We start from the raw sequence: 12,492 nt of genomic DNA, 5'->3' as shown, positions 1-12,492 counted from the left end.
CAAGTAAGTAATGAAAGGGTAAAATAAATGTGTGGTAATAAAAAGTGGTTGAGAGAGCTGAAGAGGGTGTATTGAAATGGTTTGGTCACATGGAGAGAACGAGTGTGGAAAGACTGACAGAGGTTGTGTGTGTCAGAGGTGGAGGGAACGAGGAGAAATGGTAGACCACATTGGAGGTGGAAAGATGGGGTGAAAAAGATTTTGAGCGATCAGGGCCTGAACATACAGGAGGGTGAAAGGCATGCAAGGAATAGAGTGAATTGGAACAATGTGGTATACCGAGGTCGACGAGCTGTCAATGGATTGAACCAGGGCATGGGAAGCATCTGGGGTAAACTAGGGAACATTTTGTGGGGCCTGGATGTGGAAAGGGAGCTGTGGTTTTAGTGCATTACACATAACAGCTAGACTGAGTGTGAACGAATTTGGCCTCTGTTGTCTTTTCCTGGCACTGCTTCACACACATGCAGGGGGAGGGGGGTGCCATTTCATGTGTAGCGGGGTGAATGGATTAAGGTAACGTATGAATATGTACGTGTATATGTATATGTGTATGTATACGTTGAAATGTATAGGTATTCATATGTGCATGTGTGGGCGTTTATGTATATACGTGTGTGTGTGTGTGTGTGGGTGGGTTGGGCCATTCTTTCGTCCATTTCCTTGTGCTACCTCGCTGATGCGGGAGACAGCGACAAAGTATATTGAATGAATAAATACATATGTATATGTTGAAATGTATATGCATGTGTATGGGCTTTTATGTATATGGACGTGGATAGGAGTGGTCTGGCCATTCTTCATCTGTTTCCTCGTGCTATCTCGCTGATGCGGGAAACGGCGATTAAGAATTATATTATGCTCTATTTTCCCTTTTATGAATATATGGTCCAGGGGTTATAAGCTACTAAACAATGATTTTATGTTTGTGGTTATGATTTCCAAAATATTTTTTCCAATAGCAGTCATGAGTAGAAAAAAAATGAAAAGGCAAGGCTTGTGCATGGCACCAGTCAAATATACTGAGTGATGAATAGTATAGTCCCTCTCTTCTGCCACCTGGATTATGTAATTATACATTTTGGTTTCATCTGGAGTGGATTTCAACTGAAGTTAAGTCTTCAGCAGATAGTAGTTGGTATGAAGCCAACAACCAGGGAGGTATATCACCAGTACTACCTGCCTGGCTATCAGGAGGGTTATGATGGCTTTGTAGTAAGCCAGAACTTTAGGGGTTGTCAAGTTGCACTTCTCTAACCCAGGTAGCTGTCTTCTCTTTCCTCCTCACCCACACATGAACTACTGGCATTCTGTCTGGTAGATGCAGCTGGTCTGTCAATGGAAGGTGGCCTGGTAGATTCAGTTGGTCTTACAGTGTAAAGTAGCTGCAGCTCGTCTGACTGTGGAAAGTGGTCTGGTAGTTATAGCTGGCCTGACAATTTAAGGTTATGTGGGAGTTGCAGCTTGTCTGACAATGGAAGGTGGTATGGTAGTTACAGCTGGCCTGACAACTTAAGGTTGTCTGGTGGTTGCAGCTCGTCTGACCCCATCCTCACTTACAGCGAGCACTGTGTGTTAGCCCTGCTTTTTGGCAAAATATAAAAACAGTAGGTAGGAACATTCAGGCAGGTTAGGCAAAAATATTAGGTAGATGTAGTAGGTAGGAACTCTAGGCAAGAGCATTATTAGGTAGATTCAGAAGGAACAATAGGTAGGAGCCTCTGCAAACACTGTTAGAGTTGTCCTTTACCAATGGCCTGTGAAGGCTAGAAAGTAGCACTGGAATTCACTAGTTATGGAGACTTGCTGTGGCCACCCCCTTGGTTAGTTCCAGATGGGAACAGGCCTCATATATAAATTAATAAGTTATCTTTTAAATGCTTTAGTAGTTATTCCATACATATTTCTTTTCCCTGGTAGTATGTAAATTCAATACTCATTCTAGCTTCTGGCTAGGCTTTCATATATTTTTGTCTCAAGTTCAGCATGTTCCATGCTATTCTTAATGATTTAACACCAAATTTCCCTTGCCTCGAGTCTTTCATGTCCAAAACATTTTCCTTTATAACTTCAATTTGCTGTCACATACAGATTATCTTTTTCATCTTTCTAAGCTGCTGCATCACATGACTACTGTGCCGTTCTTGGCAACTAAAGGTTGGGTCATTTTGATACTCTACTCTCATGTCTTTCCCAATAACAAGGCACATTTTCAAAGAGTAAGTTTTTAATTTCCTCCAAAATTCGTAAATTCTTTCCCTTGCCTCTTATTTTCCCTTCATTAACCTCTATACATTTCAATTAAGGCCTGGCCTTGATTTAAACTTTTGTCCATGAGTGGGAAAATAAAAACTTAGTTCCTGTTCTTTTAGCCTTTCATGGTGGGTCATGTGTTCCATTCCATATGTTTTATTTGCAAGGTGCTTCTGAATTTTAATTTCTTTTTGTTTCATTGTTGAACATACAATACAGTAGCATTCAACTTTATCTATACATATATTAAAGATTTTCATTAGTAGTTTTCCATTTATCATAAAAGTTCTCAATGACACCACTCATTACTTACCTTAACAGTGCCATCTTATGTTTTTTCAATTGTAATTTCTTAAATACCATGACACTCAAATCTTTTACAATCGTTTCACTTTTATCTCTTCCATGGCCATACATATAGTGTTACTGATGTATTTTAATTGTTTTACATCCAATATGCTGAAATCTATCTTGCTCAAATCTTATCAGGCTTACTTCTGCAGCACAAGACACACTATTGCAGGCACCAGTGCCTACTCCATCAAAGGATTTATTATGAACCTAATTTCTTAAATACCATGACGCCCAAATCTTTTACAATCTTTTCACTTTTGTCTCTTTCATGGCCCTATATATATATAGCATTTCTGATGTATTTTTGTTTTTCATCCAATATGCTCAAATCTATCTTGGTCAAATCTTATCAGGTTCACTTCTGCAGCACAAGACACACTATTGCAGGCACCTGTACCTACTCCAGCATGGAAGGCATTATCATGATTCTAGCACCCTGTAGTTTAGTGCATCAAATTTACTCTTGGCACTACTATCTAGTTGGAATAACAATATTTTTGTAGTGAATAATGTTTTCTATCTTCTGCATATGATTGTCACGATCTTCAAAACCTTAGCTGTCCTCTTATCTTAAAAGCCTGTCTTAATATCTGACAACTTGTATGCTGTATTTCTCATTCAGAACAATCTCATACTTCAAATACTTACTTTTTGTTGGCTTGTATCTCTTGATGCAACAATATCTAGCCGATCACATGGAATCTAACCCTACCACCATAAAAATTCTCAAAAGTATAGTATTCTATAAATATAAATTATGCATTAATTCACATGCTTTTATCAAAGCTGAAATGGTAGGCATTGAAAGTAGAATACAAACTAAGCAGAACATGCTTAAATGCACATTATTTTTACATACATGATCACCCTTTCCTGCATTAATAAGGTAGCACCAGGAACTAAGGCTCGCATACACTTTCTAGCTTTCATGTGTAATCCACTGAAACCACAGCTCCCTATCCACAACCAGGTCTCACAGACCTCATTTTACATTAATCATAGGTAATATTAGGGTTGCCTCTGTATATGCAACTGAAGAACAGGAAGCTGGCATGAAAACAATACATTCTTCTAGGCCATTAAATATTCATTACGTAAGGTACACTAATATGTAGCAAAACTGAGGCATGAATGTTTCCATGGCCAACCAATGCCTACTGTAGGAATTTCATGCCATTAGTAAATCTAATCCCTCTTTACAGGCTTACACTTACCACAAGGTCCATCAGCCACTTTGATAATGCAAGGGTCATCACATGTAGCATGATCTAGTTGACACTGATTACCATAGGTATTTCCATCACTGCCACAAACTGGCTGGTACTCCTTTGTACATCCATCACCACACTCTCTCTCTGAGAAAGTGTGTTTAATTCAATTAAACAATCTCAACCGACTATTTTTGTATAAATCAACATGGAGGTCCATATTGAACATTTATCAACTGAAAACAGGCAATTCATTTACATTTAACCACTTTTTTTACCTTACAGCTGGGCAACTAACCTCTGTATGCATTGTCAAAGTATTTCTGGATAAATTTCAATGCTGGGCTTCAATATCTTATTCCTTAACTCATCTAACATTTCTATATCCAGCCTCCCATAATGCTCAAACCCCACAAAACTCTTGCTATTCTTTGGATATTCCTAAATTTGGTATAATCTGTTCTATATCTTACATACAATTGAAGAAAAGACTTTGCCGAGGCAAAAAAGGGTAAGCAAATATAAAAAAAAATCAAAAAGTATAAACAAAACATCTTTCAAATTAATTAAAAACTAATAATGAACTTGCCACAAGGACCATCAGCCTTCTTGGTGATGCAGGGGTTTGTACACCTAGCATTCTCAAAAACACACTGGTTACTGTAGGTCTTCCCATCACTGCCACATACAGGGTTGAAGAAGGCATGACATGTCTTAACACACGGATCTAAGGAGGATACAGCTAAATTATCAATTTCATCTTTAAATTGACCACCTGATTTGATATTGATGAACATGCCAAGAACAATAGCATGATCATATGTATCAAATGAGAGTTGGGGTGAGAGAGTATCATTAAATTTTAGGGAGAATAAAAAGATGTTCTGGAAGGAGGTAAATAAAGTGCGTAAGACAAGGGAGCAAATGGGAACTTCAGTGAAGGGCGCTAATGGGGAGGTGATAACAAGTAGTGGTGATGTGAGAAGGAGATGGAGTGAGTATTTTGAAGGTTTGTTGAATGTGTTTGATGATAGAGTGGCAGATATAGGGTGTCTTGGTCGAGGTGGTGTGCAAAGTGAGAGGGTTAGGGAAAATGATTTGGTAAACAGAGAAGAGGTAGTAAAAGCTTTGCAGAAGATGAAAGCCGGCAAGGCAGCATGTTTGGATGGTATTGCAGTGGAATTTATTAAAAAAGGGGGCGACTGTATTGTTGACTGGTTGGTAAGGTTATTTAATGTATGTATGACTCATGGTGAGGTGCCTGAGGATTGACAGAATGCGTGCATAGTGCCATTGTACAAAGGCAAAGGGGATAAGAGAGAGTGCTCAAATTACAGAGGTATAAGTTTGTTGAGTATTCCTGGTAAATTATATGGGAGGGTATTGATTGAGAGGGTGAAGGCATGTACAGAGCATCAGATTGGGGAAGAGCAGAGTGGTTTCAGAAGTGGTAGAGGATGTATGGATCAGGTGTTTGCTTTGAAGAATGTATGTGAAAAATACTTAGAAAAGCAAATGGATTTGTATGTAGCATTTATGGATCTGGAGAAGGCATATGATAGAGTTGATAGAGATGCTCTGTGGAAGGTATTAAGAATATATGGTGTGGGTGGCAAGTTGTTAGAAGCAGTGAAAAGTTTTTATCGAGGATGTAAGGCATGTGTACGTGTAGGAAGAGAGGAAAGTGATTGGTTCTCAGTGAATGTAGGTTTGCGTCAGGGGTGTGTGATGTCTCCATGGTTGTTTAATTTGTTTATGGACGGGGTTGTTAGGGAGGTGAATGCAAGAGTTTTGGAAAGAGGGGCAAAAATGAAGTCTGTTGTGGATGAGAGAGCTTGGGAAGCTAGTCAGTTGTTGTTCGCCGATGATACAACGCTGGTGGCTGATTCATGTGAGAAACTGCAGAAGCTGGTGGCTGAGTTTGGTAAAGTGTGTGAAAGAAGAAAGTGAAGAGTAAATGTGAATAAGAGCAAGGTTATTAGGTACAGTAGGGTTGAGGGTCAAGTCAATTGGGAGGTAAGTTTGAATGGAGAAAAACTGGAGGAAGTAAAGTGTTTTAGATATCTGGGAGTGGATTTGGCAGCAGATGGAACCATGGAAGCGGAAGTGAATCATAGGGTGGGGGAGGGGGCGAAAATCCTGGGAGCCTTGAAGAATGTGTGGAAGTCGAGAACATTATCTCGGAAAGCAAAAATGGGTATGTTTGAAGGAATAGTGGTTCCAACAATGTTGTATGGTTGCGAGGCGTGGGCTATGGATAGAGTTGTGCGCAGGAGGGTGGATGTGCTGGAAATGAGATGTTTGAGGACAATGTGTGGTGTGAGGTGGTTTGATTGAGTAAGTAATGTAAGGGTAAGAGAGATGTGTGGAAATAAAAAGAGCGTGGTTGAGAGAGCAGAAGAGGGTGTTTTGAAATGGTTTGGGCACATGGAGAGAATGAGTGAGGAAAGATTGACCAAGAGGATATATGTGTCGGAGGTGGAGGGAACGAGGAGAAGTGGGAGACCAAATTGGAGGTGGAAAGATGGAGTGAAAAAGATTTTGAGTGATTGGGGCCTGAACATGTAGGAGGGTGAAAGGCGGGCAAGGAATAGAGTGAATTGGATCGATGTGGTATACCGGGGTTGACGTGCTGTCAGTGGATTGAATCAGGGCATGTGAAGCGTCTGGGGTAAACCATGGAAAACTGTGTGGGGCCTGGATGTGGAAAGGGAGCTGTGGTTTCGGGCATTATTGCTTGACAGCTAGAGACTGAGTGTGAACGAATGGGGCCGCCTCTGTTGTCTTTTCCTAGCGCTACCCCGCACTCATGAGGGGGGAGGGGGATGGTATTCCATGTGTGGCGAGGTGGCGATGGGAATGAATAAAGGCAGACAGTGTGAATTGTGTGCATGGGTATATATGTATGTGTGTGTGTGTATATATACGTGTACATTGGGATGTATAGGTATGTATATTTGCGTGTGTGGACGTGTGTGTGTATATACATGTGTATGGGGGTGGGTTGGGCCATTTCTTTCGCAAACGCAGGAGACAGCGACAAAGCGAAATAATAAAAAATGTATCAAATTAATCAGAAGGAAGAGTAGAATTTTTTTTCTTTTTTAGAGTTCTAAAATTGTATATAAACTCAGTCAATCTCTTAAAACTGAACCATAGCCACAATTAGCATTCCCCAGACTTAATGAATCACCGAGCCAGTCTTCACCAAACAAAAGAACATTTCTCCGAAATAACCACAGATGAACAAAATATATTCTATCTATATTATACTTAACCGCTACACATACATATATACACGTGTACATATACTTGCTTGCCTTCATCCATTCCTGTCTATCCCACCAAAAAGGAAATAATGTCACCACCCCTGCTTCAGTGAGGTAGTGCCAGGAAAACGGACAAAAAAAAGCTACATTTGTTCATACTCGGTCTCTAGCTGTCATGTGTAATGCACCATTACCACAGCTACCTATCCACATCCAGGCCCCACAGACGCTTCACATGCCTTGGTTCAGTCCACTGACAGCATGCTGACCCTAGTATACCTCATCATTTCAATTCAGTATTCCTTGCATGCTTCTCACCCTCCTGTATGTTCAGGCCATGACTGCTCAAAATCTATTTTGCTCCATCCTTCCACCTCCAATTTGGTCTCCTGCTTCTCGTTTCCTTCACCTCTGACACATATATCCTCTGTCAATCTTTCCTCTCATTCTCTCCATATGTCCAAACTGTTTCAACACCCTCTTCTTCTCTCTCAACTGCACTCATTTCCACATCTCTCTCTTTCCCTTTAATTACTTACTCTATCAAACCACTGCACACCACATTGTCCTCAAACATATGGGAGGGTATTGATCAAGAGCATCAGATGGAGAAAGAGCAGTGTGGTTTCAGAAGTGGTAGAGGTTGTGTGAATCAGGCGTTTGCTTTGAAAGACATATGTGAGAAAGACTTAGAAAAACATATGGATTTGTATGTATGGATTGCGCAAAAGATGCTTGTGGCATGAGAAGAGTGGGAGGTGGGCTGTTTAGAAAGGGTAGTGAGTGGTGGGATGAAGAAGTAAGAGTATTAGTGAAAGAGAAGAGAGAGGCATTTGGACGATTTTTGCAGGGAAAAAATGCAATTGAGTGGGAGAAGTATAAAAGAAAGAGACAGGAGGTCAAGAGAAAGGTGCAAGAGGTGAAAAAAAGGGCAAATGAGAGTTGGGGTGAGAGACTATCAGTAAATTTTAGGGAGAATAAAAAGATGTTCTGGAAGGAGGTAAATAGGGTGCGTAAGACAAGGGAGCAAATGGGAACTTCAGTGAAGAGCGCTAATGGGGAGGTGATAACAAGTAGTGGTGATGTGAGGAGATGGAGTGAGTATTTTGAAGGTTTGTTGAATGTGTTTGATGACAGAGTGGCAGATATAGGGTGTCTTGGTCGAGGTGGTGTGCAAAGTGAGAGGGTTAGGGGAAAATGATTTGGTAAACAGAGAAGAGGTAGTAAAAGCTTTGCAGAAGATGAAAGCCGGCAAGGCAGCAGGTTTGGATGGTATTGCAGTGGAATTTATTAAAAAAGGGGGTGACTGTATTGTTGACTGGTTGGTAAGGTTATTTAATGTATGTATGACTCATGGTGAGGTGCCTGAGGATTGGCGGAATGCGTGCATAGTGCCATTGTACAAAGGCAAAGGGGATAAGAGAGAGTGCTCAAATTACAGAGGTATAAGTTTGTTGAGTATTCCTGGTAAATTATATGGGAGGGTATTGATTGAGAGGGTGAAGGCATGTACAGAGCATCAGATTGGGGAAGAGCAGTGTGGTTTCAGAAGTGGTAGAGGATGTATGGATCAGGTGTTTGCTTTGAAGAATGTATGTGAGAAATACTTAGAAAAGCAAATGGTTTTGTATGTAGCATTTATGGATCTGGAGAAGGCATATGATAGAGTTGATAGAGATGCTCTGTGGAAGGTATTAAGAATATATGGTGTGGGAGGGAAAGTTGTTAGAAGCAGTGAAAAGTTTTTATCGAGGATGTAAGGCATGTGTACGTGTAGGAAGAGAGGAAAGTGATTGGTTCTCAGTGAATGTAGGTTTGCGGCAGGGGTGTGTGATGTCTCCATGGTTGTTTAATTTGTTTATGGATGGGGTTGTTAGGGAGGTGAATGCAAGAGTTTTGGAAAGAGGGGCAAGTATGAAGTCTGTTGTGGATGAGAGAGCTTGGGAAGCGAGTCAGTTGTTGTTCGCTGATGATACAGCGCTGGTGGCCGATTCATGTGAGAAACTGCAGAAGCTGGTGACTGAGTTTGGTAAAGTGTGTGAAAGAAGAAAGTTAAGAGTAAATGTGAATAAGAGCAAGGTTATTAGGTACAGTAGGGTTGAGGGTCAAGTCAATTGGGAGGTAGAGTTTGAATGGAGAAAAACTGGAGGAAGTGAAGTGTTTTAGATATCTGGGAGTGGATCTGGCAGCAGGATGGAACCATGGAAGCGGAAGTGATCATAGGGTGGGGGAGGGGGCGAAAATTCTGGGAGCCTTGAAGAATGTGTGGAAGTCGAGAACATTATCTCGGAAAGCAAAAATGGGTATGTTTGAAGGAATAGTGGTTCCAACAATGTTGTATGGTTGCGAGGCGTGGGCTATGGATAGAGTTGTGCGCAGGAGGGTGGATGTGCTGGAAATGAGATGTTTGAGGACAATGTGTGGTGTGAGGTGGTTTGATCGAGTAAGTAACGTAAGGGTAAGAGAGATGTGTGGAAATAAAAAGAGCGTGGTTGAGAGAGCAGAAGAGGGTGTTTTGAAATGGTTTGGGCACATGGAGAGAATGAGTGAGGAAAGATTGACCAAGAGGATATATGTGTCGGAGGTGGAGGGAACGAGGAGAAGTGGGAGACCAAATTGGAGGTGGAAAGATGGAGTGAAAAAGATTTTGAGTGATCGGGGCCTGAACATGCAGGAGGGTGAAAGGGGGGGCAAGGAATAGAGTGAATTGGATCGATGTGGTATACCGGGGTTGACGTGCTGTCAGTGGATTGAATCAGGGCATGTGAAGCATCTGGGGTAAACCATGGAAAACTGTGTGGGGCCTGGATGTGGAAAGGGAGCTGTGGTTTCGGGCATTATTGCATGACAGCTAGAGACTGAGTGTGAACGAATGGGGCCTCTGTTTTCTTTTCCTAGCGCTACCCTGCACTCATGAGGGGGGAGGGGGATGGTATTCCATGTGTGGCGAGGTGGCGATGGGAATGAATAAAGGCAGACAGTGTGAATTGTGTGCATGGGTATATATGTATGTGTCTGTGTGTGTATATATATGTGTACATTGAGATGTATAGGTATGTATATTTGCGTGTGTGGACGTGTGTGTGTATATACATGTGTATGGGGGTGGGTTGGGCCATTTCTTTCGCAAACGCGGGAGACAGCGACAAAGCGAAATAATAAAAAATGTATCAAATTAATCAGAAGGAAGAAAGTAGAATTTTTTTCTTTTTTAGAGTTCTAAAATTGTATATAAACTCAGTCAATCTCTTAAAACTGAACCATAGCCACAATTAGCATTCCCCAGACTTAATGAATCACCGAGCCAGTCTTCACCAAACAAAAGAACATTTCTCCGAAATAACCACAGATGAACAAAATATTTTTTTTTTTTTCAAACTATTCGCCATTTCCCGCGTTAGTGAGGTAGCGTTAAGAACAGAGGACTGGGCCTCACCTCACCTGGCCCCCTCTGTTCCTTCTTTTGGAAAAAAAAAAATATTCTATATTATACTTAACCGCTACACATACATATATACACGAGTACATATACTTGCTTGCCTTCATCCATTCCTGTCTATCCCACCAAAAAGGAAATAATGTCACCACCCCTGCTTCAGTGAGGTAGTGCCAGGAAAACGGACAAAAAAAGGCTACATTTGTTCATACTCTGTCTCTAGCTGTCATGTGTAATGCACCAATACCACAGCTACCTATCCATATCCAGGCCCCACAGATGCTTCACATGCCTTGGTTCAGTCCACTGACAGCATGCTGACCCTAGTATACCTCATCATTTCAATTCAGTATTCCTTGCATGCTTCTCACCCTCCTGTATGTTCAGGCCACGACTGCTCAAAATCTATTTTGCTCCATCCTTCCACCTCCAATTTGGTCTCCTGCTTCTCGTTTCCTTCACCTCTGACACATATATCCTCTGTCAATCTTTCCTCTCATTCTCTCCATGTCCAAACTGTTTCAACACCCTCCTCTTCTCTCTCAACTGCACTCATTTCCACATCTCTCTCTTTCCCTTTAATTACTTACTCTATCAAACCACTGCACACCACATTGTCCTCAAACATATGGGAGGCTATTGATCAAGAGCATCAGATGGAGAAAGAGCAGTGTGGTTTCAGAAGTGGTAGAGGTTGTGTGAATCAGGCGTTTGCTTTGAAAGACATATGCGAGAAAGACTTAGAAAAACATATGGATTTGTATGTAGTATTTATGGATCTGGAAAAGGCATATGATAGGGTTAATAGAGATGCTTTGTGGAAGGTTTTACGAATACACAGTGTGGAAGGAAAGTTGCTAGAAGCAGTGAAAAGTGTTTACCAAGGCTTTAAGGCATGTGTGTGAATAGACAGAGAGGAGAGCGATTGGTTCCCAGTAAATGTTGGTTTGCAGCAGGGGTGTGTGATATCCCCATGGATGTTCAATTTGTTTAAGGATGGAGTAGTTAGCAAGGTAAATACAGGAGTTTTGGAGAGAGGGCGAGTATGCCGTCTGTTGTGGATGAGAGGGACTGGGAAGAGTCACTTATCATTCACCAATGATATTTCTAGTGGCTGATTTGGTTAAGAAACTGCAGAGGTTGGTGACCAAGTTCGGAAAAGTGTGTGAAAAACAAAGTTGAGAGTGAATGTGAATGAGAGTAAGGGTATTAGGTTCAGAAGGGTTGAGGGACAAGTTAATTGACATGCAAGTTTGAATGAAGAAAAATTGGAGGAAGTGAAGCATTTTAGATATCTGGAATTGGACTTAGCAGCGGATGGGACCATGGAAGCGGAAGCGAGTCACAGGATGGATGAGGGGCGAAGGTTCTGAGAGCAGTGAAGAATATGTGGAAGGCGAAAACGTTATTTCAGAGAGCAAAAATGGGTATGTTTGAAGGAACAGTAGTTCCAACAATGTTATTTGGTTGCAAGGCATGGGCTATAGATAAGAGTTGTACAGAGGAGGGTGGATGTGTTGAACAGGAAATAGAAGAAACTAATTAAGAGATGCATTAGGAGAAATGCAACGATGGATGAATGTAATAAGAAATGTTTTGAGACAAAGTACAGAATAGAAGTAGAAAAAAAAATTCAATTTTAAAAAGAGAACGAGGGATGGACAGAGTCCTATTAGTGTAGAACCACGACAGAGTGCAATGTAAATATGTAATTACCATATGTTTGCACTTATGCTTTGAAAGAAAATGGGTTCATGTATTCCTTTCCTTGACAGTACAGGTACATTCTAATTTTTTTTTATATACATATTTGCCATTTCCTGCATTAGCGAGGTAGCATTAAGAACAGGGGACAGACCCTAAAAGGGAAAATCCTCACGTGCCCCATTCTATGTTCTTTTTGGAAAAGTAAAAACTGGAGGGGAGGATTTCCAGCCCCCTGCTCCCTCTCCTTTTAGTTGCCTTTTACAAA

The 12,492-nt window shown here is 41.2% G+C and overlaps 1 protein-coding gene across 7 annotated transcripts in view; it reads right to left on the bottom strand.

Annotated features, from left to right (window-relative positions):
• LOC139766121 (uncharacterized) overlaps positions 1 to 12,492 on the bottom strand; it is a 74,762-nt gene that overhangs the window by 13,920 nt on the left and 48,350 nt on the right. Inside the window, exon 35 of one of the 7 annotated variants that reach the window (XM_071694344.1) lies at positions 3,989 to 4,542. The exons of the other annotated variants lie outside the window; for them this stretch is intronic. Coding sequence (XP_071550445.1) covers positions 4,382 to 4,542 — 161 coding nt within the window. The 3' untranslated portion in view covers positions 3,989 to 4,381. Of the gene's footprint in view, positions 1 to 3,988; positions 4,543 to 12,492 lie in introns of those variants that run through there. 7 annotated transcript variants of the gene reach the window in all.

This window comes from Panulirus ornatus, chromosome 57, assembly GCF_036320965.1.
Source record: "Panulirus ornatus isolate Po-2019 chromosome 57, ASM3632096v1, whole genome shotgun sequence".
Lineage (NCBI taxonomy): Eukaryota > Metazoa > Arthropoda > Malacostraca > Decapoda > Palinuridae > Panulirus > Panulirus ornatus.
Note: the sequence above shows the minus strand (reverse complement) of the source record. Positions and strands in the feature narration are given on the sequence as shown.